Below are 26,442 nucleotides of genomic sequence, written 5' to 3' on the forward strand. Positions count from 1 at the left end.
CATGCCTACTTGTTACATTGTTTATTACTCACAGTTTCCATGCCACTTCCAACAGTAAACTGAAAATTATACTTAACCACTTTCTTTATGAGAAAGAGCTGATTTTACCCACAAAATTGGAGCCATTGCACAGTTTTATTAAACCCATGTGATATTCTCTGCATGATGCAAGGGGGCAGGAGGTTTAAATTCATAGTTTTACATGAAGTTGGGGTTTTGTTTCAGTTTCTCTGGTAGATTCTGATAGTCGTTGCACTGTTCACATCAAAAGGTGATATATGTCAGGAGCATTGAGCATGGAGATATTAATGCATTCTAATAAACTAGCCTTAGCATTTCTAATTGTCATAGACACAATATTTAGTCCCTGCGTGAAGACTTGCCAGCCCAAAACCAATATTAGAACCAGGGCACTATTAAACCATTTCCATTGGCAAAAAGACTTCAAGATTTTTGGAAATTATGCTTAAGCCTTTTGCATTAATATATCCTACAGTCTCATCGTATCTTTTTATGGCAAGTTCTGTTCTTACATCTGAAGCTTAAAGAGGTTTGATTCAACCTAGAGGCTATCAGACTTTTCAGAGAAAAAAATTATTCATTTCCAGATGTACAGAACTGCACCAAGTAACACTTAAAGAGTTTGCTCATACAGCAAAAAAAAAGAATTTCATCTGGATACAAGATACCAATCTTGATTCACTTTAGCCCTTTAATTACAGAAGGTGGTATCATGTATACTCCAATCATACATGAACTTTAAACTGGACAAACAATTGTAATCTTCATTTTGTGCTCATTCCATTGACTTGAAATATGGTTAGTATCCACTTTTTGGGTATTAGTGACTGATATTCAGTTCCCTACATTCTGTTATGGTTTCATGTTAAGAGTTCCGTTTGCTAATATCTCAGAGTGCTTTGTGATTAGTTAAAAACAATTGATACAACTGGGAGACAAAAGTGCCATCTGTGAACTTGCATGTAACATCAGCCTAGGCATTCTTTTTAACATTAGCTCCTGCTCCAACAGGCAAAGATGGTTTTTTTGCCAGCAAGTCAAGGATGTGCTCTACAAAACAGCACTTGGATCTTTAATAGCCAAAAGAGAGTCATAAGGCTTGCATAAACACGTAATATTTCTACCTGAAAGATGAAATCTGAAAAAAATGAAATCTGTCAAGCTAAAAACTGGAGTTCCACTTTTCCCATTGCACTGGTCGTCTGCCATCCCCAGATGACTCTCGGGATTTTGCACCCCAATGAATTACCATTTTTACTTTTGAGTCCACATCCAAATATGAATCCAATCACTTGATTGCAGTGGTAGCACTGTGTGCTAAGGTTATAGACATCATAGGTGCTGCTGGAGGAGAACTAGAGCAATGTTGCTTATTTCATTCACTTTATTGCCTTTTGTTATTTTCTTAGTGATGAAAAGAACAGTTCAATGACAGTAGACAAATAGATTAATAGTAGATAAATAGAAACCATCTGCAAAGTCAAATTTCATCTGTTCATCTATAATGTTCCATCTTTTGTAATGATCAAAACGAAAATAACTATAGCCAATATTCAAAAAACATAATTCAATTTCATTGTTAAAAATCTTACTGAGATGAAAGGGGAAATTTACATCTTTAAGAAGCAGGCTGTTTGCAGACTCAGGAAGCCCCAATATTGTAGCCATTTGCAGATGATTTCTGAAGATTTTCTTCCCAAATTTTCATTCACTATTACAATCCCTGCTGAAAAATGTAAAAATAGTGCCTAATTTTGTATAAAAACAATTATTTTGTGAGCCTGATCTCCAGGGAGCATTCCCCAAATCAAAACTGAGATTGAGTTGAAGTACTGCAAAGACTGTGTCTAACATATTCACTAACGATGAAGAAATGCAAATGTAAAATACACCTGTGAACTGAGTGAAGTTCTGAAACTGGATATTGTTTATATTAGTGGAAGATGATAACATGAATATAAATAGTGTAGACCCATCTGGACAAGGCAATGTGTTATATGAGTTTAAATCTGTCATTAGGAGAAGCTGATTAGGTTTATGCCTGTCAAAAGGATGAAGACTTGTGCCATCTGTAACAACAGTGAGCAGCTTAGTTAACTTTATCTCCACCAACCACCATGGATCACTAGGACCACTTCCCACAACATGGCATGAGATCAGCTTTTAAAAAAAGCCACTACCACAAAGGCAAACATCAAGAGCTCCAATTCGGAGTAGGATAATGCAGTTTAGGCACCATTCATTGTCACCAGATCATCCTAAAAACCTTAAGGACTGTCTTTAACTGACTTCTCAATCTTGTTTTGCGTGCCTGCTTAGTTGAATCAAAGGAGTCAAGGGGAAAATAAGTTTATCATTTACATCAATCTAAACATTCATTCATTACATTCATTTTAAACATTATAACAGTCCTGAAACAACGGTAATGTCAGTAAGGAAGGATTCTCATTATTACGCGATTATTATCTGTTGGAAAAAAGCACATACAGAAATTATTTTAGCCTTACTATTTTTCTTTCCTTCTTTATTTATGGTATCTTTAATGATACCTCTGTGATGTTACTGTGCACAAAAATGTTCTTAGCTGGCCCTTACAAATAAGCCAAATGAAGTATTTCAGTCCTGATTAGCCTTAAAATGTGATGAGGTCTTTTTGTGCAGGGCTAAATCAGTGTAACATCCTTGCGAAAAGTCCCTCATTCAGTACATATTCCATGTAAAATATAACCTATCCTTTTTGAACAGCAGTGCCAAATCAAATCAGTAATCATTTTCATTCGGTACTGATATTCTGAGGGCTGAACACTAGCGTTATTTTTCTATATTTCTATATAAGGCCAGTATATTAATGGCCTAATCACTCAAACCCTCTGTGCCTCAGTTTCCACTTTTGTAAAATGTTGGCCGTGTTATCCTGCTCTGTGAATCAGTGAAGAACTTGCATAAGTAACCCCACCTAAATATTTACAGTACAGGAATGTGAGTGTTGTGCTTCCTTCAATATAAATGTTTTCAAGGTGCAGAACATTGAAGAAATGACCAGTTTAATTTCAAAGTAAATATTTTTTCATCCAACTTCAGCATCTTTGTAAACAACGATTCACAGCTTTATGAACACTATCTTGACTACAGAATTTTTTCAGTGGTCAGTGACTCAGTTCTCAGTCCTGCAAAGATCTGGTATAATTATTTGGGCTAGAGTCTGAAACCTAACCCTGGTCAGGCTATTAACAAGTTGTCTTGATGTGCAAGTCTCCTGAGAGACTTATTTCCATAGCCTGCCCTCACTACTGATAAAACACGGCACATCTGGAGTGAGAATATTGTTCACTGCTAAATAGTCAGTAGCTAAGTTTATGACCTAATTTATTCTCACGCAGGGATCAAACAACTGTCACGAGATTATGAAAAACTGCTTCAGGCTAAATGGCCTCTAACTGAGGATGAAGGATATAACCTGTATAGGATATATGCATTTATATGTACATAATATCTAATATATACAAGTGTGTATCTGTATGTGAGTGTGTGTATACATGATTATGTACCTGTGTACAGGTTGGGCCAGCACAAGAAATCAATAAGCATCCACCCCTCAGCCCAAGGGAAGTTTCAGAGTGTTGGAGGCTTTGTAGAAGCCCAAGAACGAGTGAGTCCTCCTCTCCTGTGATATTTGTGTGGGCATGACGGGTGCATTAGCACGAAGCCCAGAAAGCAGCTGCAACCTGCCAACTCTGACATGTCAACACACACCTCAGGCCAAGATAGCAGGAGATGAGATACTGCTGCCATCCGCAATTAGGGAGAGACAGTTGCTGACAGCTGGTTCAGACTCCACAGCTAAAGGAGAACAAGAAGGAAGGAATCTTTTACCTTCTGAGCAGCTTTACGCCCTGCTTCTTCTCTGCCATTCTCCTCAGAAAACCAGACCTTATGGCAATTCTTTGCTCTCCCTTGTATTTCCACTGAGTATCTTGGCCAAAGTGAGGAGAAAAAAGGGAATGCATGGAGAGAAGAAAGAGGTAAACACTACCGAGGGGACAGCAAGGAAAACAGTTTGAAGGAGAAAGAATCTGCAAAGAGGCTAGAAATAGTTCACCCTGGGATCGTTCTTCCCATGCTTTTTTATATGTGCCTCTAGAGACCTGTTAAACCAGCTGGTCCCCACCTTGCTTATGTCTCCTTTTCTGCCTCAACTTAATATGGATTTTTGTCTCTCTCAGTTGTGTCCCACCACGCCCAGTGCTGTGGCCGGACACCACAGCAGGCAGACCAGCTCTGGGAGTTGAGAGCCAGCAGGTTCTGAAAATCCACCCTTCAGTCCCACCACTGCTTCCAAATCTTTGCCCCAAGTCAGAGAAATATCATTCCTGCCTCATCTTTGGGGTTTAGGAACCGGGATCCTTCACTTCGAGTGAGTGAGTGTGCATTTAGAGTGTGAAAACACACATGCACTCTGCCAAGGTGGCTGTGGACCTGAATTACACAGTCATATACGTCTCATGATACAAGTATGGGTGAGATATTTTTCATAAATCAGAATCGTCTGTTTATAAAAGGCAGGCAATAATAATAAGGAAATCATTTGCAGTCCTGCACAAGGATAGGTGGGCTATGTAGGTCAGCCTCCCCTATTGCTCCCAAGCCCTGTCAGCTGGTTGTGGCATCAGGAACTTAAAACAGGAAGCCTTTATCCAGCTCTCCATAGCCACATACTGCATGTGGCCAGCGAGAGAGGCAGTGCCACTCCACAGAGCTCTGTGTTTCGTCTGGATCAACAGCCTTCCCACTGACTTAAGTGCTGCATATGGAATTTGGTGGAAAACTGCTGGTACAAATGTGGTTTGGAAAGAGAAATGCTCCAATACTTGGATGTTATTTTTTGGATCATGTATATTTTGTTAAATACTTTTGGCATCACTTTTAAAGACTTAGGTCCTCCGCATTACTTTGACATCTGCAATCAGTGCAAAGAAAAGGGAATATGCATGTGCTCTAAACATTTAATGCTCAATGCACAAGAGAAAGATTATTCAGATTGACAGATGTAGACATTGAGCACCATTTCAGACACCCTGAGGTGGCCATGGCATCCTCGTGGGACTGGCAGAAAAAACACAAAACTTATCTTCCAGAGAGGCAGTTAAGGGATGAGCAGGGTACCCTAAGGTGTCCAGTGTGACACTAGATGTGTCTTTTAGGCAACAGAATCACACGTAAGGTTTCCAGAATCACTTTTACTTATTATTGCATGAAACTATATGGTATTATGAAAGTTCTGTTAAAAGCTAAAATGACAGACTTCTTTTTTCCAACTGGGAAAATACTAATAGATAGACTGTAAAATAAAATTAATCAGCACCCCCATGTTTCTTTAGGAAGGGTACCTCCTGATAGAGGTTTGAAATTTATCTCAAATTCTGGCGTAGTCTGGCAACTGGTGCCTGCTGGGGAAGCTAGTGCTGGCATCCTAGTTGTAACACTTGGTGAGTTTTTTTTACCTTGGGCAAATCAATTAATCTCCAAAGAAATACGTGTCATCTTCTATACCTTTTGTTCCATGAATATTTAGTCTAAAAGATTTGAAGGAGGGAGAGGGGACTATCTGTACAGAGACTAAAATGAGGTCAAGTCTCTCAGGCACTTGATGTCTCTCACTTTCCAAAATCACTTCTGATAGTGCTATGTATAAATAAGGCCTTCGTATTTTCTTTAATTGTTGCCACTGCCATATCAAAGTACTACATTACCATGAGCGTGAATAAAACTTTTCCAAATACCTTAGCTATATGAAGAGGTTGAACCCCATCAGGAGTCAAAACACTTTTGGATCGCAATGTTGTTTCCCATGTTACACACTGGGGCAAAACAATTCCCTTTCCCTTCCCCCCTGAACACTCCGATTTTGCAGCCTGACCGCCTCTGGTGCCACCGTTAGACCTCCACGGTGCAGGTGCACTGACATCCCTGGCACAGGGGTGGCGTCATTAGAAGCGGTGGAAGTGTGCCATAGATCAGATTTTTCCAGGTCAGGTTGAAAATTAGCCAGAAATGGGAAGAATAATTTTTAACTTTCTTAATCTGTTTTGTCTCTTCGTAGCAGATACTCAAAGCCTCCCTGTTTCGTTTCTTTCGTACTTGCACATTAAGTGGAACAAATCAGCCAAGGCTGGGCTGCATCGAAGAGCTGTCTCATGCGCCGTCCTTTAAATCCTCAGTCCCACCCTATGTGCAGTGGTGCAGCCCCGACAGGCAATTTCTGGTTATCCTGGGGGAAGGGCAGCAAAATACCATTTCACAACTCTCACAAAAGGCCAGCTCAGCTTTTTGTTGCCAAGCAACATCACAGTTTTACAGCAGATCCAGCTGCTGATGTTGCTAAGCAACATCTTTCCCATCAAGTTCTGCACTTTTAAAGCATTACATATTTACTAATTCTCATTATAGGATTATGTTTTCCCTCACAGATCTCGATATTTGCTCTGTTAGAATTCATGAGAAAACAAGGGCTGAAGGACTATCATAGGTCATTCTTGCAGATGTCTATGACATTGTTCTAATATGCAGAAACTAAGAATGATTTTGCATTAGTCACATCAAGATCAGAGAAGAGCAAAATTCTGAACACCCCCCCCTTTCTTCTCTTACCCACGAGAATAGCTGGTGCATAATGGTATGCTCAGTGCTTCAGCAGAGCTTTGCAGCGCTTTATGTGTAGTATCAATCATGTGAAAGTAAGGAACATAAAAACATTTTGTCTTTTTTTGGCAGTATTTATACCATAAAGTAAAATGAGCTCAAAATAAATTGTCTTATATAAATACCTAAGGTAGCATGTATTCAATATATAAGAAGCTAACATATCTCAGTGTGTGTGGCTGATAAGTATACTAAATACTGTATATACTAGGATTAAATTTGATCACTCAAGACAAATTGCTTGGATCTTACTGAAATGCCTAACTCATTAACCCGCCACATAGCTTACCTTTAAGTCTGAACTGTGTTTTCCCCTAGTTTGAGTCTTCCAGTCCTCCTGGGTTAGATCCTCTTTTGATCAAGAAAAGACAGTCAGTCTCCCTGGATGAGCATGAAGTGTGGATGAGGAACCACAGGGGAATTCCAGCAAGTAACAGTAAAGCAACCCGATGTGAGTACATCTTCTCTCCCACCAGTTCTATCATAAAATCATAGAGAATAAATCGAGGCATCAGAGAATAAGGAATGGTCTCACAGTTAGTGGCTTACACAAACTGATTTGGCTTCATACTGGAACAGAGCAGAAGAGCAGCATCTGCATAGGTGGGAACAACTTGCAGTGAATAGGTGTTGCTTGGGATAGTTGGGGTAGAACCTGACTGTATCCTAATTTGGGTCAGAAAAATGACCCAAAGACATAATGTCAGTGTTGTCAGACAGAGTTGTTCTCGGTCCAGAGATCAGAGAGCTTGGTTGCTCACTGTCAGCATGTATGTCGCTCCCCTCATTTCACATGACTCGTGGTTCTGGCAGGAATGAAGTTGTCTCCGTGGCTTTGGAAAAGTTACCCAAGGTTAGCCAAACAGAGGGGTTCTCCTTTGCATACGTGTTGATAAAAATACACAGTTCATGTTCAGGAATCATGTTCAACACCCAGCAGGTCGTTTTCCCCAAAGTTTGTGCCAGACAATTGTTTTGCAAGGCAGCTTCTTCACTTTCACTTTGTTTCACTTTCTGGCCTTAGCTTTAGAAATGGAATAGCACCAAACATGAGTTCATTTTCTGTTTACGAGGAAATAATGCGGCTATCAGAAGTGAATATACTTCTAGGCATGTGTTTTCCTGAGCTCCCACAGGATCCCTGTTCTTAAATTCATGGCAGAGAGCCTAAACAAACACATTGCATAATTTGTTGTCTATAGGCAATGAATTCGTAAAATTCAATTATTCATTGTAAATGGCCCTATTTTGTTTTCTAGGGAAAAGCACACTAAAACTTTCAATTTGATGAACTTCAGCTTTTCTGGAGTCTGAAGTAGGCTGGGGAGACCAGAGAAAAGGGGATATAATAGACACTTTCACGTTTTTTAGTTTTTGAGCTTTGCTATAGATCTTGACTTTTCCGTCTTGAACTTTTAGAGGTATAGCACAGATTTATTTGACATATTGTATTGCCCACATGCCACCAAAACCACTCATACGTACTTTATAACCTGAAAAAGCTCAGGGAATACAGGTAATCTATTTCTGATCTGTGGAATTCTTCTTTGATCAGTAACAGTGGCCTGAGGTGGTATAATAATGCTGGAGGCTTGGATTGCTGGGTCACCGACATCATAAAAAAAAGGAAGGTTAAAAAGGCAGGGCTACTCATGTAGTCCCCGACCTTGCAGCTGTTCATTCCAGCTCTTCACATGCCTACTGTTTTCAAGCCAGATGTTTGTAGACCGAGACTTTGTGGACCAGAGAACCACCACAGGAAAGCCATCAGACAGCCTATGGCTACCCTATGAAATCCTGCCTCTTATTCATGTCAGGCAGGAATTTTCCACACTGGAGTCAGTAACGCTGCCTAGCAGCTCTTCAAGGTGACAATTCCTGTGCCATGTGGCACGTACGAGCACCACTGGTGTTACAGAAACTTGTTAATCACTTGGAGTTGCCACTAATGATAACTACAGTGCCTTTTGTTATCAGCTGTCTTTCTGAGCACCCCTTTGTGGAAGCACTGCTGGAACGGACAATGAGCATTAATAATAACAATTAGCTCACGCATAAACCAGTACTTCTTGCAACATCACATTTCAAAGGGTTTTTGTCATGTCTCCACCCTTCAGGATGATTAAATGGGAAATGATTTCAGCATAACCTGAACAGGAACATCAACATTTGGTAGCAGGTATTTCTGAGAGCTTTCAAGAATAATAGGAGAAAATGAAAGACAAACACATAAACAAACTTGAATGCAAAATGCTGACTAGATACTCCCCCCAATACCAATTTTCCCTTGAAAATACCTGCATAACTTCAGTGTATGGTTGATACTGTTTCACTGAACAATTTTTGTAGTGCCAGAAGCACTGCTCACACCACAGGCCAAGAAACACTGGAAGTGAAATACGTTTTAACTAAAATCCATTTTCTCTGGGGTTGCTCTTGTGAAAAACATTAGTACTCAATTTACGGCATGCAGAGCCATTGCAGTCTCCCAGGAGCAGGGGGAGGCCGGGGTGGAGGAAGTATAACTTGTTTTCTTTTTCGCCTGGGGTGGAGGCAAGTTGGTTGTTCAGCAGGTTATGAAGGTGGGTCCCTGAAAGAAAGCCTTCATTTCATGTCAGTCGGAGGAGAAGTAGGAGGAAAATAAGGTGAAAACTTGTGAGGTGAAGATGGAAGGAATGGTTTGAAGATACGGTCTAAAAGTGACAGTGAATCCAGAGCTGCCAGATTAATCCTGGAATGTAAGTGTAAACTTAAACATTTTCTTGCTCTCACTTTCAGGAAAGCAGTTGTTTTACTGTACATGTGCAAAAGCCTCTATAGGCTGATCAGACCAATCTGGTACTCGTGAGCAATTTTTGAGATATATAGTGTTCAAATAGTTGTAATAATGACATGTAAATTGTAAAAAGATAGTGCGGAAAGATGAGAAAGATTATCTTTCGGTGAACCTATGTTTATTTAATGAATGGATTTTTAGCATGTTTTTAATGTTTATTTGAAATTCTATACATATGATAAAAGCGCTTGTAGTTTGCAACCTAAGTAATGCTCGTGCATTGAGAAAATGTTTTAGAAATAATGTATGTAAAAAGGATTACAATAACATTGTAATCGGAAAAATTATCTTAGTTCCTCTGCAATGTAATTCACACATTGTTATTATCACTGTCTCATTACTGGAGAATCTAAAATTACTTTATTCCCTATTTAAGACATTTCACTATTAAGCAGATGGTAATGTGACAATTGTGTGACAATTGTGAATTTTCATCCTCTAGGAAAAGAAAAAAGTAAGTAGACAGCATAATATGATATGTTAGTGGAGATTTGTGATAGCTAGGGCTTTTGCCGTGCTTTTGTGATTTTCTACTTTGATTCCTGTACATTTGAATAAAAAACTGTAAATAAGGTATTTTTTCTTTCAACTGAACATTACAAATTTGGTCTCTGTTAGCAGTAGCTGTTCTTAACAGTCAGTATCACTGAGTCGGTGCAGAAGTATTGAGAGTATGTTATGCACTGGAGTAAATTTACTCTAAAATAAATAGAGCAACATTACGTCATACAGTAGCTAATCTGTTTAAGAACTCGATAAGCAAAATTTGCATTTTCCACAACCGATACACAAGACCCCATGCCAATTAACCAAATAACTCCATGGGGACTTGGAGACTTTCATTCATTCCCCAGCTTCTGTTATTACTATGAGTGCTGGCGAGGGGAGCGTTTTGAGAGCTTTGGATTTCCTGGTGTTTTCACATGATGTCTGCAGGAACAGAAAAAGAGCTGGGAAGAGAAAGGCTCGTTAGGTCAGTGGCGCAGAAATGCCAGTGTGTTCACTCCTATGGAAATGTGCTGGCTGTTGAGGGAAGCGAATTGCTAGAGCAAAGTTATTACTTCTCTCCTGTCCATTGAAACCTTAGTTAGCTGCCCTAACAGTGTGCGAATAGTTTTTTTTACGTCAATACATACTTAAAATATTATCATCTTAACCTGTTGTCTTGGAACATTTCACTGAGCTGCATCTCAAGAGATTTGGTTGTGCACAGTTACTTCATGATGGGGTACTCCATACTCAGAAAGTAGTGATTTTAAAAATATTACATACAGTCCTTAATTTAGTTCAGTGCTATTTTAAAACAGTACAGGATTTGGCAGTAATCTCAGCACATAAAACCTAGTGTTGCTAATTAATCACTAAAAGTGCAATCCTGGCCCCAGTGTTTTCAACAGGAGCAAATTCAAGCACCAATATATCCCCTGAAGACACTCAAGTTTAAACAGAGCGTAGCTTAAAAGCACAATAGCGAACTTCTCTCTCTCTCCAAGCCTCCTGTGAAGAAAAATAATCTTTCAAGTTTAAAAAAGTGTACTGCACTAATAAGTAATAACATTCCTTAAAAGCTTATATGGTTTCCTTGGCTAACAAACTACAATCTTTCTTTTACAGCTTGACTTTAATGGAGTTTTTCTTGACATGTGCCACAGACCAATCTCACATTCTTTGGAAAAAAAAAAATTGAAGAGAGCATGTAATTTTCACCTATCCAATAATAGAATAAATACAGGGAATTTAAATTCCTGAGCTCCAAAATAAAATGTCTAGAACAAGAAGTAAATATCTATAAATGAATCTCGATTGTCTACATTTACTGTTGCATATCCTTTTCAAAAATATACAGAAATGAATGATGCCCGGGGAGACACTAATTCCAGAGCTGCTCGTTACAGTTCTAATGCTCCGAGGATTTTTTTAAAATTAAATAATTAGAGTTGAACTAGTACAAAACCAATAGTAATTAAGGTGGGCAGATCCTGTTAAGTGTAAAGATGTGTTTAGATCGTAAAATTGTAAGCAGAATAATGCCTAAGAAAAGCAGGGTATGACTCCAGTGATAAGGATAAAAAAATTCATTTACTGTTTCTTAAAGCGAAGAGCATATGTGGAAAATTGTTTCTGTTACAGTAACAGTCAGGTTGAATTGTGGTTCTGACAGTGTGAGCACGCAGCTCAGTCCAGCATCTCCAAGACATACATGTGGTTTGAATACACTTAATACGGTTTTCATATGGGCTGTCCATCCAGAGTAACTTTGGCAAAGAAAATGCCTTTCTGCTCAAATGGCACGGGATAATCCAGAAACAGAGTAACAAAGCTGAGTTTCAAGGAGCGCCTTTCAGCGTAAGTGGAGCCAGCGTAGGGAAGACAGCAGAGAGACATTATGAAATAAAAGCATTAGCAGTTCTCTTCCCCTGATTTATGACTTAAAATCATTGTCAGACTGAATGTCAGGAGGGGCAGCTGATAGGGTGACTGCTATGACATTCCTCCAAAAATTCCTTTTTTTTCTTTAAATGTAAAACTGAGAGCTTTTTCTTTTCTTCCAGCGATCTTTCTTTAATTGCTGTGTGATCCTGGACGTCAGCATCAAAATGGGCAATGAGAACAGTAGTGCAGAAAATCAGGTGAGTGTGACAGTGCGGTTGCATTTCCCTTCCCTACTAGCTTAGAGCAAACCTTACAGAAATTGGTTTCATGGGCTGCGTATACCCCTGTTTATCTTCTGCTCCCAGTTACACTCATATTTAAGTGTCATTAATGGTAATTGAAGAGAACCTTTTGTTTGTTTTTTTGTTTCTTGGGCAATGATGCTGCTACATAGCATCAGGGCAGTGTGTGGGTGGTTGGGATGGGAGCTGCGGTGGATCCTCATGGGGTGAGCAGGGCTGGCTCATCCCACCGCCCCAGCTGGGAGCAGGGCAGCTGGGGGGCAACTTGGGACAGCCCCAGCGCCAGGCATCAGGCACGTCCCTGCAGAGGGCGACGGGCGAAGAGGGGACCAGCGTGTCAGTCTATGGGTCAGCCCGGCTCAGCAGGGCAGATGGCCCCACAGGGCTGTGGTGGAGCAGGAGGTCAACATCCCATGGCATCGCTGGGGATGATGTCCACAGGGGAACTGAAATGGGGTCCTGGGCCAGAAATTGATTTCATGGGCTGCTTACCCCACATTTATCTACTGCTCCCAGTTACATTCATATTTAAGTGTCATTAATAGTAATTGAAGGCAACTTCTTGTTTGTTTGTTTATTTGTTTCTTTGGCAAGAAAGAGGCCCTGGGAGCCAGGCAATGCCTATGGTGTCCTCAGAGCCCTGACACGCAGTAGCTTCTCCTTGTTCAGAAATGACCTTGCAACGTTATGTGTGCTCATCCAGAAATGTACAGCCATTTAAGAAGGGTGCTTTGTTAATGCATGTTGGTGTTTGGTGATTTATTTTTAAGTTCTTGAAATGAAGGGGACCCACATGCTATCGCTACTTGCATACAATTACATTAGAAGTTATTATGTTGATATAAGTTTGAATTAAAATTGTAATTTATTAATTTCAACATTTAAAATACCAGGACATGTTTCATCCTCTCTTCTTCCATGTGTCATGGTAGATGATAAAATGCATTAGCGTTCATTTTGCTTCCACTTCAGATGATATTCGGTATTTACTTTAATTAAATACCCAATACAGTAAATACCCAATACAGACCTGCTGTACCTCGTGCATTGCAAAGCGGACCCTCTCAAGGGAATCAGTATTACAAGTTAGCCAGATTTTTTCATAAAGAATTTTTTAGAAGAAAATTTTTCTATAATTCTTGGTTGTTCTGGACAAGTTGTATTGTTAGCCCAAGATTTGGTCCCGACTTTTTTCAGGGTTGGGAAGAGGGGAATGTTTTCATTCCCCCATGGCAGGGGGGGTTCAAACTAGATGATCTTTAAGGTCCCTTCCAACCTGAACCATTCTATGATTCTTTGATTCTATAGGTAAGAAATGAGAATTTCTTCTCCAATGTTGACAGCTTTCACTTAGGAAGTTTTTGAAAGTCATTTCAAGTTTCACATTTCTTCAGGAGTCCTCCTGAGGCTGAGAAGACTTTCCTTAAAAGTTATTGACTTTATTAAGAGATGTCATAAAAAGTTCTTCTTTTCTAATAAGGAAAGTAAGCTTCTGGTCTCCTTTTCAGACTGTAAAAAACCAAAACAAATCGAAACATCCCTCCCAACCCCCCCCAAAAAACCCAAAGCAAAACAAAATAAATGCTAGAAAACCAAATTACTTTTAAAGTCATTATTAACAGAGAAATAGCAAGAAGTAATAACAAAATTTTAAAAGCCACTTAATCTGCTGAACAGCTGTTGAAAAAGTATCACTTAATGAATAGGGAAAATTCATAGAGCCACTGAAACACTTAAATATGTTCATTTTTAGTCAGAAGTTCCCAATGCAAATAAAGTCATCCTTATACCACCAAGCCAAGGAACACAGCAGGTAGTGGATGATGAAACTGCTTCGCATGGTTTGCATTTCAAAATGTTAGCATCAAGCTTGGCTGCTCTTTTTCTTACGCATCTGCTTCTGGCTTTTGTTTTTTCGACACTGACTGCAAATTCACAAGGCAGCTACATTTCAGTTTTCAGCAAGTTGTAAAAAAAAATCTGGTTTCTTTTAGCTTTTTTCTTTGGTAGCAATCTATGCTTTAGAGAAACAGCCTGCATTTGACCTTCTTTGCATGCTGCCTTTCCTTCCAACTCTAACACAATTAAAATAGCTCAGTGGGTGTTGTTCTTATACTCAGTACCAATTGAGATGAGTTGTTGTTTTTGTTTACGTATTTATCAGAGAACACCATTGCCCAGTTCTGCCTCTCCGCTGAGTCATCTGGAAGCCGTACACATGGTTTACATTAAAGATAGGAGTGCTAAGTTTAGAACTCATTTAATAAGAGGGAAGATCTGTGGAATAAAAGTGCTACTATGCACTTAGAGAAAAAGTAAATACCCAATATGTCTTGTAAAAACCAACATGTGAGGAAAACATAATTTAAATTCAGTAGAAATGAGCGAGGATCACAAATAAATAAAATGAGGCTGGGGCCAGCAGTATATTTAACAACGTGATTTTAGATAAACTAAGCACATTCTGCTTTGCTGTAACAGAAAAGTCCAAACTGCTGAGAGATTTTCGGTTTGCCCTATTACAATGGCAAAGCTTGTTTCCAAACAAGGGTCTCTGTCAGTCGCACAGCTTGTTGGGCTTATGCTGAATTAAATATAAGCTAATTTTAAGATGTATTTTCCTTGAAAAGCAAAACTCTACATGAGGAGAAATGAGTTTAAATTGAAAATTGAAACAATCTAGATCAGATATTTTGACCCAGTTTGGCCCTTGAGCAGCATTCAGCAGGAAAAATACCGGGGAAGTAAAGGATGGGCTCTGCAGGCCAGCCTTGTCCATGCTGCTCCGGGGGTTCGTGCTCCCAAAGCTCCCAAAGTGACTGTACGTTACAGGATTATTATTGGCTGTCATGACTGGTTTTTATCATGGACTCCCATCTGCTAGGATTTCGCTACTTACCAGGACATCTTTACTTTCATTTTAAAGGGATGGGCGGAGGAAGTAAAAAACAGGAATTACCTGCGATAGAAATGCGAGCACAAAATTTTCTAAAGCTAGAAAAGGCTGTATTTTCTAATATGTAATGATTTTAACTCAGGTTTTTAATTCTTGCCGCTCTCTGAAGTTCTGAAGAGGAGAGCTGTCATCTTTCACAGCCCTTCTCGTCAAAAGTTACCAAGTAATTGTAAAGCTCTTTGAAGGTGAAAACTGACGCTAAATTGAAATTCTAGCAGTGTATATTTTGCCCCACAGTTGAAGAGGGAATTTCAAAGTCAGTTACTACATAAGTTATTTCTATATATTTTGCTTTATCCTTTCTTCTTCGTTTTCTGAATAAGCGAGTAGCCAAAGCTGGTTATTCCACATCTGTTATTGTCTGTTTCTCTTTAAACACAAATCTAATGTGTGATTATCTTTTTTGTTCTTGTTTGTTTTCTACTGTGAAACGTGTAAGATATGCAACACGCGCATATTTGCCAGAGGGGCCATAACTTCTGAAGACCCTGTCTGAAGCACCGTGCTATATTCCTGCTAGGGTTTCTCCATTTAATTGTTACGAATGAATCTGTCTGCTGCACATTCTGCAGTTAATATTCTGCATTATTACTTTCCTCATATTTCACCTCCCTTATGCCTATGCGAAATTATGGATCTAGTTAATTGGCATGGTTCTTCTTTCAGATCCCAGTGTTACGGGGATTAGCAGAGAATGCATTAGGCATATGAGCAGCTTCCCAGCCTTCAGTCTCCATTCCCACAGCTGATAACTGCTCAGATTCCTCTGAGCTCTGGTGCTCATACTGTGTGTTTACATTCTTTTTGAATAGCACAACAGCATCTGTATACATTCCATTGTTTATATCCAATTAGGAACAAAAATACATTCCCAATTTTCTGCATGATAATTTTGCCTATAGCATTTTAATGAGGTACACTGTTACCCTGCATGGGTGTTTCTTTGAGTTGGTTGTGTCCACATGATTCACCCCTTTTACTCTCTAAATTATTATTTTCTTTCATTTTTCCTTCCATTTCATCTATTGCACATTGGGAGTGTGTGGTAGAAGACAGCAGAACTGTTCCACATCCTTTCAGTCAACATTTGCCCACGACAGGGTGTCGATGGCCGTTGGCTACAGGCCAGCATGGCCATTACTGACGCTTACATCATTCTAGCATACCGCCAGCCACCATATTCGTTAATGCTTACTTCCAATGATAATTACTACTGGTCCAATATTCTCTGGTGAGTAATGCCAAGGATTTGTCTGAGTTTACACAAAAAGAACATTGTTTGTTTTCAGAGAATTATACATCCATTTATGCAAATGCAGCAAATTCTGGGACACTTGTCGCTGCAATGAATAATTATTATACTTGTTCTCATCTCTGTGAATGAAGGAACGGGGATGAAAGAAGAATAAAGAGTCAAAGTTGTGACGGGGTTCTTAATTTGAAAGCATAGTAAAAAGGAAGTTGGAAGACTATTTCTTCTCTTCTGAATTAATGGTTAAAGCTTCCTTCACATCTGCAAAGCCATCACCATTTCTAATGGGAAATGTAGATTTATGGATATAGATAAAAAGGAAAAATATTTTATAAAGAACCTCTATAATTATTTACTACACTTCTCCATTTAGAAATAGTGTGGAAATGTTGTACCTACATTTTCCACAGCTATGGGTAGTTAAAAATTACTAGGCAAGCAAACACTATTGACTGGGGAGCACAACAGAGTTTAGAACTCAGCTTGGAGATGATTTTCCCAATAGTACTCCATATGAATCTAACAGCATCTTCTCAAGTGTTTCATTGTTAGGCTGCTAAAAACCACTCATCAGAAAGCTGCTTTAGCTAAAATATTGACTGGAAATTGCAAGTTATGCGATAAAGATTTTTTTCCCAAGATCATCAACTTTATTCTCTCTGTCTCCTGCTATATCTCATACACCTGCCATCCTTAAGAAAATAATCTAGGTACTCATAATCAGTACTGGCAGGAAAGGGACAAAGAAACACAAGGAGCTGCAGCAGGACTAGTGGAGTTACAAGGATAACGATGAATTTTCCTCTGCTTGCTGAACATCGATCACATAAACACATGGAAAGATTAGGTTAACGAGAACCTGAAGTTACCTATCTATGCTTCATTTAGCTCAGCACAGACTCATGCTACGTACGTTCAGACTAAGGCTTAAACATAGCAGCAAGTTGTTGAGAAGACACTTAATGGTGACATTACAAGGATCTGAAGATAAACAGGTTAGTGCCCTCAGTGGATCGGAAGGGTCATAAACATGAACAATGAAGCCTGAAGGGTTGAATTGCTCCTGCTGTAGCTGAGAGGAAGTTGTGTACTCTCTGAAGAATGCTAAACCAAGGATAAGATGGTGACTATATAGAAATATACACATACACACACACACACAGACCAGTGTTTATTTTTACGGTCGCAGCCAAAGTCATTTCAACAGGTATTTCTCAGGAGGGAAAGCAACCCTTTTTCTCTCAGGAAAGGTCATAGGTACTTACAATAGCACGTTGTAACCAGAATTTCTCAAATACCGTTGTTACCATATCACATTTTACTTTGCTGCTTCTATTTGTAAACAGCAGATTAAATGAGACTGCCACCAAATGCCAATTTTTGCATTCGTGTCCCTTTAAGGGTTTTAATTAGAAAAGGCATCAACTTAAAATTCTACTGCTGCAAGAGACAAATAAACCAAGACAGAAGTAATAACAAATTACACCACTACTGATCAAAAAAAAATAAACTGCATAAATGCAAAATTCTATAGGGAATATCCCTTAAGGAAAAAGCCTGCTTTTCGTATCTGATAATTTCGCATGTCGTAATTACATCCAACTAATTAAGTAATTGTGATGCTTGGGAAAAAAAAACAAGAAGAGGCCATGACAGTCATCCCCCTCTCTAAACTGCTGTACTCCAGCCACCCTCAACAAGGGGTGGGTGCTGGATAATGCAGATTGCTGCAGAAGTTGTTTCTTAAAATCAGAATTTAGCTTCCTTGCGGCGTGACAGAACCAAGTTTTAGTGCAATTCTCGAGATCTCAGCTGTCCCATGGAGTTCAAGCTTGGCCTGATATGTCAGGTACCAATTTATTACTGTCCTGTGACCAGTAGTTTTCCTGGCCAATATTTGGTGATTTGATTGAAAAGTTCTGGTTGTTAAAGCAATATCCACTCATTATCTAATTTTTATCTATTTTGTTACCATTTCTCCAAACAATGCAGAAATTGTTTGGAAAATGGTTTGGAGAATTGTTTCTCTGAGGATACAAAGATTGAAAAATCTAATTTACTATTCAGTTACTGTACCTGCAGAACAGCAAGAAAAAAAAAAGCCAGAAGAGCAAAAAGGTAACTCCTAAAACCTGCTCTGACTTTAAAAAAATGCAACAGCCATTTAAAAAAAGTGATTTCCCAACCATGTGACCTGTGCAATTCTGGGTTTAGAAAAATGCGACCTTGAAAACTTTTCTTCTGTCCACTTTTCTGACATAGGCTGGGTTCTTCGTATTCCTGGGGTGTTGATTTCTCGTAGGAATCAGGGTATTAGGCAGTTATGTTAACTTGATTGTTTTAAGAATTGCAGCAAGCCGTTTTCTGGCATCTCAGTTCCGTTTTCAAGGAATAAAAATAACAACGAACAATCTATTGATTAAGGCTGTGGATGAACAACTGGTCCTGCAGCGAAATGAGCAATTGCTGCGTCGCGTGGCAGTGAAACCCTTCCAAAAAGCACCATGCGCACAGTTTTCAGCTTGATGCTACAGCAACGTGTGCTCAGCCCCACATGTGTGAGCCGTTCGGCTGAGGAGGTGTGTGGCCCTAACGGGGACCGTGTGTCCGTCCTCCCGACGGGCTCAGCTTGGAGGATTGATCCTGAAACCGGAGCCCAGGCACTGTGGGGACGAACTTTGCTCCGCGTCCTGGCGTTCACCTGCACTGCTGCTGCCCGCTCCCGTCCCTGACCAGGAGGTGGTGGCTGGGAGCGAACAACCAACGCCTCTAGCAGGCAGATTTTAAAAAAAAACCAAAACTACACTAAAAAAATTGCAAAAAAAAAAAAAAGAAAAAGAAAAAACAAAACCCACCAACTTGTAACGGAAAACATGGAGAAAAATAAAAGGTAAGTTCTGGTTTATTGATTGAGATTGTAAAGGCTTGTTCCAGCTTCCCCCTTTCAATAACCAGAGGGAGTTAGTGGGAATGGAAACTTAATGTAACCCTTCAAAGATTACTTTCAGCGAGTCAGAGCTCTGGCATGTTCCAGCAACTGCTATAAAAGGATGTGTGTATAATGGAGGAATGCTGCAGAGGGCAGATGTAAAAGGAAGCAACTTTTAGTGTGAGAAAGGAGAAAGGGGAATCAAGGGAAGTTCACCTATTTGGAGGGGTTTGAGAGGGAATGCCAGGTTTTCAAAGCAGTCCTGTTTTGTGCTCTGTGAGCAGGAGGCTGGTGGCTGGTGGCGAAGCGGGAGCCTTCTTGACGGGCTGTAACACAAGGCTGGGCAGCGCCTGGAGCTGTTGCTGTGGCTCTGAACCGGGAGGGGAGCTGCGAACAGCCTCCCGTCTAGCATTAAAGGAATTTCTTTCTGGTATGATAACTTCAGCCAGAGTACAGCAGCGCACATAATCCTTTTGGCTACAGCGTTAATGGCATTCTCTTTATTTTTTTTTTCTTTTCTTTTCTTTTTTTTTTTTTTTTTAACTTTTAAGCTCCTGCTCAAAGTCATCAGGAAAATAAAGTGATCCTCTAGATTTACTTTGTGTTCTTGCAGAATGCACTACTTGTGGAAAGGTTTGATGCAGATTAAATTGCATATTTCAGGAGAATGAGTTTTGTTCATTTAAATAGTCTGCTGGCTTAAAGGAAAAAGAAGTATAGGCTGTTTAGTTTTCTTCTGTTGTTTGTATACTCTCTGTAACAAACTTGGTTTGTTTCTTCTTGGGGTTTTTTTTAATTATCATAGACTTAAAGAAAAAACTGCTTAGAACCTCTGTATTCTCATTTTTAATATAATTATTTCTTTAAGTCTTTCAATTAAATAACTTTTTATAATCTCAGAATCCTCTTCAAAAAGCAGTATGCTACATTTGAAACTAACATAGAGCAAATTTACCTGGAAGCTTCTGTAGTAAATCACTTCAGAGGCTGTATGTGTTGAAACCTCAAAAGTAATTTATTTAACAGCAGCTTTCTGATGATAGTTTTGAACAAAATGTTGTCTTTCTAATTGTTTTCACAGATTTTAATTAAAAATAAAAAAGCATGCTCTGCAAAGCTAGTTCAGCATCTGATTTCCATAACTAGCTTAAATTTGAAAAACTTGATAGAGAAATTGAATTATGTTTTTCTGCTGGCTGGCAGAGATTCACAGAGCATGTTCTTTTGTGATGATTAAATTAATACATTAAATGTAGAAGACCAATATATAAAGCTTTTGTATATCTTGGAATATTAGCAGTTCCTTTTACGTTTTAATACCTACATTAAGATTTATTTTAGATTATTGTTATTGAGCTTCTTTTGAAAATATACTTTCCTGGCCGTGTGTGCTCTTGCCTTTCTGGGTAAGAGGGTAACTTTGCTTTTTGATCATTCAGACATCTGACAGCCTGGAAAGAGAAAGAAGAGTGTCAACAATTCAAACTCCGCTCTGCTCCAACAGGAGCTACGTTACAAAGATTGTTTTAATATATGTTAAATTTGCTCATGCTCGTAACTGGAAGGACAAAAGTCAAGATTTTTTCTGTGGCCAATGGCAGTTGCTTAGGGATAGCTGGGAGATGAACTATAATTTCTTAAACATTAAATCCCTGAAAGCTCAAAACGAATTGAAACCAAAAGCAAAGTCAAAACCAACCAACCAACCAGACAAAATCCGACCAGCCCCCACCAAACAACCTATAGAAAATGTTAAAAGTAGTCTTCAAAATAGTGCACGTGACTAACCTGTTTTGTTGTGATCATCCTCCTCGCCTTCTCAGTCCGCCCCTCCCAGCGTGGTTTTGTTTAGAGATTAAGACGTGGTGTAACAGCTGATAAAATCACTGGGACGTGGGCCCTTCTCTGTGTCTAATACGGAAACGTCCTAGTTGTGATGAGAGGAGGTGCTGAGGTATAGCAGGCCCATAACTGGCTATATTATGTAGTTAACTTGTGAATTATGGAGATGAATAGTAAAAGTAAAGTCCAGAAAACTTCTGCCAAAATTATTCTGGCCCGAAGGTGTCCTGTGACGTGTCAGACTCAGGGAGTCAATGACAAATTAGTTTCAAACTGTCCTGAAATAATTGTTCTGCTGCCTTGTACCTAGCAGATGTAACCACTGAGCTAGGTCTCCTATTTGTTAGTGCTATTTGAGCTTTGGTAGCCACGTGCTACTGGATTTGTTGTATGAGAGGCTGATGAGTAGTGTTTCTCTCTCAGTTATAGCATCATAACTAAGCCCATGTTGGTGATTAACTATCGGTTATCGTGTGGCTCGTGGGATTCGTGGCTCTGGGTGGCAATCCAAAGGATGCTGGTTCTTTGCAGAACTTCTTTAGAGGTTTGTGTGCAAGAGACATCCCTGTTACACTGTGACTCCAGAAGTGGGATGCCCGCAGGTCAGTAGAACAGAGGATCGGAACCTAAAGGAGCCCTTTGAGTTAGGGCTTCAGTGGCTGATCTTGTGAAAGAGAGATTGATTAGAAGCAATGTGTGGGTATTAAGAATACAGTACATTAATGACTTAATTCTTTGCTGTGTTCCTTTCTGCCATTGAAAATGGCAGAGGCTTTAGTAGAAGGCTTTAGAAGAGGCTTTAGAAGAAGGAGACAAAGCATGCAGCTCTTCATCTTCTGAAGAGAGCTGTGAGGTATTCCTCCTGCCTAGCACCCAAATCAGCTGAATAAAATTTGAGATGGTGGTAGTAAAAGGAGAAAAAATAAAGAATTAGTTCTCGCTGTTCTTGCCAACTGCTAGAGGCATCTGGACAAATTTGTAAATTGGCCTAATTTCTTGGGGTTCTTCTTGTGGTTCTCCCTACCCTCCCTGCCCTGCTGGGAAAGGGAAGGAGATCATTTCTGTCTGCAAGTGGCCCGAAAATTATTCTTCATTTGGCTGCTACTGCGAGGCATTTGTTTGGGGCCGGCCTCCCAGTCTGACCCAACTGTAGCTCTCACAGTAAGACGTGATACACTAAGTAAGAGCGTGGCACCGTGGCTGCCTCGTGTGGCTTGTTGTGACTTTATCAACCTCCTGCCTTGCTCTTGTCCTGCTTCCCTGGTGGGTCAGGGCCAGTGCAAGCTCTGAAGACTGACTCGCCGTGGGGTTGCGCCAGGAGTTCCTCTTCCGCCGAGATATAGATACCCCCACCTTGGTTTGGTGTGTTTTCTAAATGTTGCCTGGCCAGTGGGGTGGGGTGGGGTCTGGGCAGTGGGTATACTGGTGGCCTGTGAGTGGTGACTGGGCCATGGACGTGCTCCAGCATGATCACGTATGGCTCCGTTTTTCCCTGATAATTAATTTAATAATGCATTTTTTTCATAGTTCTTTCTCTCTGCTCACATGTATGCACGCCGAAATAAATCCTCCATGCAAACTTTCTCACACAAACAAAAGCAAAGCTGCCCAAAACATAGCACCAAAAGCAAAACAGAGCCCTGTAAGCTAACTAAACTCTATTTGTATAATTTTTTTTTCTGGCTGGAAGGAACAAATTTCCTTGTATAAATCTTATGTTCTAGTATTTTTTTGCCGTATACTGTGGTTTTGGGGCCAACATATATACTTAGATAAATATTGCAAATGCCAGATGTCAGCACATGCTGGGTAAGTGCTTAATAATCATGAAACCAAGAGCCCTTGGTCTATCCCAGCGGAAAGCGGTGTGATAAAGGAGACTTCTGCAAACAAAGCGGTAGTGAAGGCATTCCTCCAGGGAAAGGCAGAGGATATGGGAGTTAATCAAATTTGCCTTAAGTCTAAAGGAAGTCTTTTTATATTTTCAGTATGCCCTGACCTTTTCAATTGCTCGTTACATGGGCTGTTCTTGTCCACTGGGTGTCTCTCATCCCTGGCTCTGATCACAGGCAGCCTTTGGTTGTGTGAGAGCACACCGTGTTCACAGAGAGAAGTGTAATTTTGTAAACAATAGCTTTCTGCAATTTATTGACTACTTCTCAAACAAAATAAACCTAAAAATTGAGAGTAAAAAAACCCAAGAGGTGAGTTGGAATTGTGTACTGTGCTTTTCATCTATGACATTATTCTGAAGTGGTTCTCTTGTCATCAGTACATGCCTTACGTGTCTTTACATTAAGTGTGCCTTAGGCGTTTTACAGTTACAGTTAAGAATTAAAACAGCAGTGACTGTACGTTGAGGGTGATCTGATGAAGCAGTTTTCCTTCTCTTTCACTACTGCTTGATGTGCCAGAGGATTTGAAATGGAGCTTCTTCATTCAGACATAATTTTTGCTTTACACTTAATTGTTTTTCTCCAGTTCTTTTGTTGCACTTGAAGAACACCGTCAGCTACTGTTCAAAGCAGCTCTTACCAGCTCTTCTTTGCCTTCTGAAGATACTTCTGCCAAAAAAAAATTCAGCAGGAAGGTGCTGCTACCTGGTGTAAGGAGCCCCTTGGGGTGTTGTAGAACCCCAGGGATCTGCAGGCACGCCACGGGTCACAGCCCTGGCACTTGCACAGGACTCTTCCTCCCTGGTGCAAAAGTAATAGTTTGCAATAGAAACAAAACAATACAAAAAAACCCACTCATGTAAAGGCATGTCTCCATGGATGAAGATCCCAGGTAAATATTTACCTTTGAGAAGAGGTGATGCAGCGTTACCACATTTGTGTAATAGCATTTCTGTAACTATTACTACAGATACTGCAGCATTCCCTGTAGCTATTACTATAGAAAGGCAGTGTGGGGAAGAATCAGGCCCTCCATTTCAGTTCAGAGGCATACTGAGCTTTGTTGAAGAGGGAAGGAAAGAATCTGAACTTGGATTCAAGCGCTGTGTCTTGATTGACATTGGCTTTATCTCTAACTTGACTCCAAAGATACTGCTAATATTATGAATGTCAAAGTTTGTAGCCTGTTTCCATCCTTTCTCATTTTAAACTTGCTTAGCAAGGAAGCATTTGCCCGTCTTGGAAAAAGAGAAGATGATACCCTCCTTGGGTCAGTAAAGGCCCTGGCTGCTTTAAAACAATTGTTGCATTCTTCTCTCCCTCTTCTTTTCCTAGTATTTATTTTTGGCTCAACCACTTCCTTCTGTTTTTCTGTCGTTAAGAATAAAAAAAAAGGCTTGGCTTTGGAACCTGCAAGTTCCATCGAAGTACTGAAATCTACCACAGAAGTTGTCTGTCAGTGGGCAGAACAAAACTCCTGAAGCTTATGTATTCTCCAAAAATAGCTATTTAAATTGTTCTTTTTTCATTCTAGAGTGCTCCACAAGATTCAGAATTAGGCCAACCTCCTGGTAATGGGCACGGTTTGAAAAGGAGTCCTCAGGAAAACAGCGTAGAAAGGTCTGGAGGTCAGGACATCTCCAATCTTCTTCCTGCTGCTGTGCAACTGGCTGAGAGCATATCCCCATCAATTCCAGGACCTACAAGGTAAGAAATGAAGTTTCTTCCTGTGGATAGAATTGAAGCCCTGCTGCTGTTGATAGCTGGGGCTGTTCGTTAAGTTTCTTTTCCTGTGTTTCTCAAAATCTATCTTGTGTGATTTTCCCAATCTGTCATCCTGATGGATGATGATGATCATGCAGTCTTCAAAATAACCTGACAAAACATGACTACTTACTGTTTACCAAACTGACTTTCTCCCCTTACTGCATAACTATAAACTCCAGCTGTTGTAGTAACCCTTGACCTAAACTTCCCATGCTTTTTGCTCATACTAATAAACTCTCATCTGAGACAGAAAAACATTGAAGAATCTTTTGTAGTCATATATGATTGTGAAGTAAGACGTCATTGTTTACAATTGCAAAATGCCACGCTCGGCTCTGTGTAACGAGCCTACTAAAAAGTGCCAACCCAGCTAATATTTATTAGCATCACACTGTTCTAAATGTCTTAAAATTCACCTGATTAAATAAATAGGACCACTTTCAGAGTTCAGGTATTCTTCAGTGCTATTAAGGATGGCAGAAGGTAGCGTAATCTGGATTTTATTAAATATCTCAAAGGGAATATTTTATCTGAGTATTTTATCTTAATACTTTTTACTTGAATACTTGAATTCTCCCACGCTACTAGGGTTTTCATCTGCTGCAATGAAGAAATTATCTAATACCAGTGTGATTTTAACGTGGGGCTCAATACTTTCCAGATCATCAATGTTACTTGCGATAGAATGATAAATACAACTTAGAAGGAGTAGCAGTAACTTGCTGATCCATGTGTAGGATTTTTAGGCCATGGGCACTTTTCAAAGTGTTTTCATTCATTTTCTTTAAGATTGGAGAATTCACTGCGGAAAGATTTGGCACATCCTTTTCAAGTAGAGTATGTGTGATTTGGGCCCTTTTCTGTTTCCGACAAGCCTGGCTACCAGGCTTCTGATTGCCACAGTCTTTGAAAGATGTAAACCTGAGAAATGAAAAACAAGAACAAACAGCAGTCAAGTAAAATATTTCAAAAGCTGTTAAGTTGATGCTATCCCAGGCAATAAACCTGGGCAATAAACCCTTCTTCTCCCTTAATAAGAAATTATGAAGATTAAGCATTTCTTTAGCAAGAGGGTGGTCAAACACTGGAACAGGCTTCCTAGAGAGGTGGTCAATGCCCCGAGCCTGTCAGTGTTTAAGAGGCATTTGGACAATGCCCTTAATAATATGCTTTAATTTTTGGTCAGTCCTGAAGTGGTCAGGCAGTGGGACTAGATGATCATGGTAGGTCTCGTCTCGTCTCGTCTCGTCTCGTCTCGTCTCTTCTCTTCTCTTCTCTTCTCTTCTCTTCTCTTCTCTTCTCTTCTCTTCTCTTCTCTTCTCTTCTCTTCTCCTCTCTTCTCCTCTCCTCTCCTCTCCTCTCCTCTCCTCTCCTCTTAATTATTGATATCATGCAACAGTTAGTGGCAGTTTAAGTCCAAATGCAGGTATTAAGTAAGATCATAATTAGCCACATCAGGGAAACTGGAGACATGACATAATCTGAAAAGATTTACCAAGGAAAAGCAGCTTACTTTCTGGAAGAGTGAGTTTGGCTGTGCTATGGAGCTCCTACAGTTCAGTAGGCTGTG

General features: G+C 39.8%; 1 protein-coding gene across 12 annotated transcripts in view; it reads left to right on the top strand.

Annotated features, from left to right (window-relative positions):
• The window catches only part of TACC2 (transforming acidic coiled-coil containing protein 2), a 157,622-nt gene that overhangs the window by 12,598 nt on the left and 118,582 nt on the right, over positions 1–26,442 (top strand). For 7 of the 12 annotated variants that reach the window (XM_054206583.1, XM_054206582.1, XM_054206589.1 and 4 more), the window contains 4 exons: positions 7,039–7,171; positions 12,109–12,186; positions 13,985–14,044; positions 24,640–24,812. In XM_054206583.1, the coding sequence (XP_054062558.1) occupies positions 12,154–12,186; positions 13,985–14,044; positions 24,640–24,812 (266 nt within the window). In that variant the 5' untranslated portion in view covers positions 7,039–7,171; positions 12,109–12,153. Of the gene's footprint in view, positions 1–7,038; positions 7,172–9,286; positions 9,459–12,108; positions 12,187–13,984; positions 14,045–18,938; positions 19,330–24,639; positions 24,813–26,442 lie in introns of those variants that run through there. The other 5 variants (XM_054206584.1, XM_054206586.1, XM_054206587.1 and 2 more) reach the window with 5 other exon arrangements.

Source organism: Rissa tridactyla, chromosome 6 (assembly GCF_028500815.1).
Source record: "Rissa tridactyla isolate bRisTri1 chromosome 6, bRisTri1.patW.cur.20221130, whole genome shotgun sequence".
NCBI classification, from domain to species: domain Eukaryota; kingdom Metazoa; phylum Chordata; class Aves; order Charadriiformes; family Laridae; genus Rissa; species Rissa tridactyla.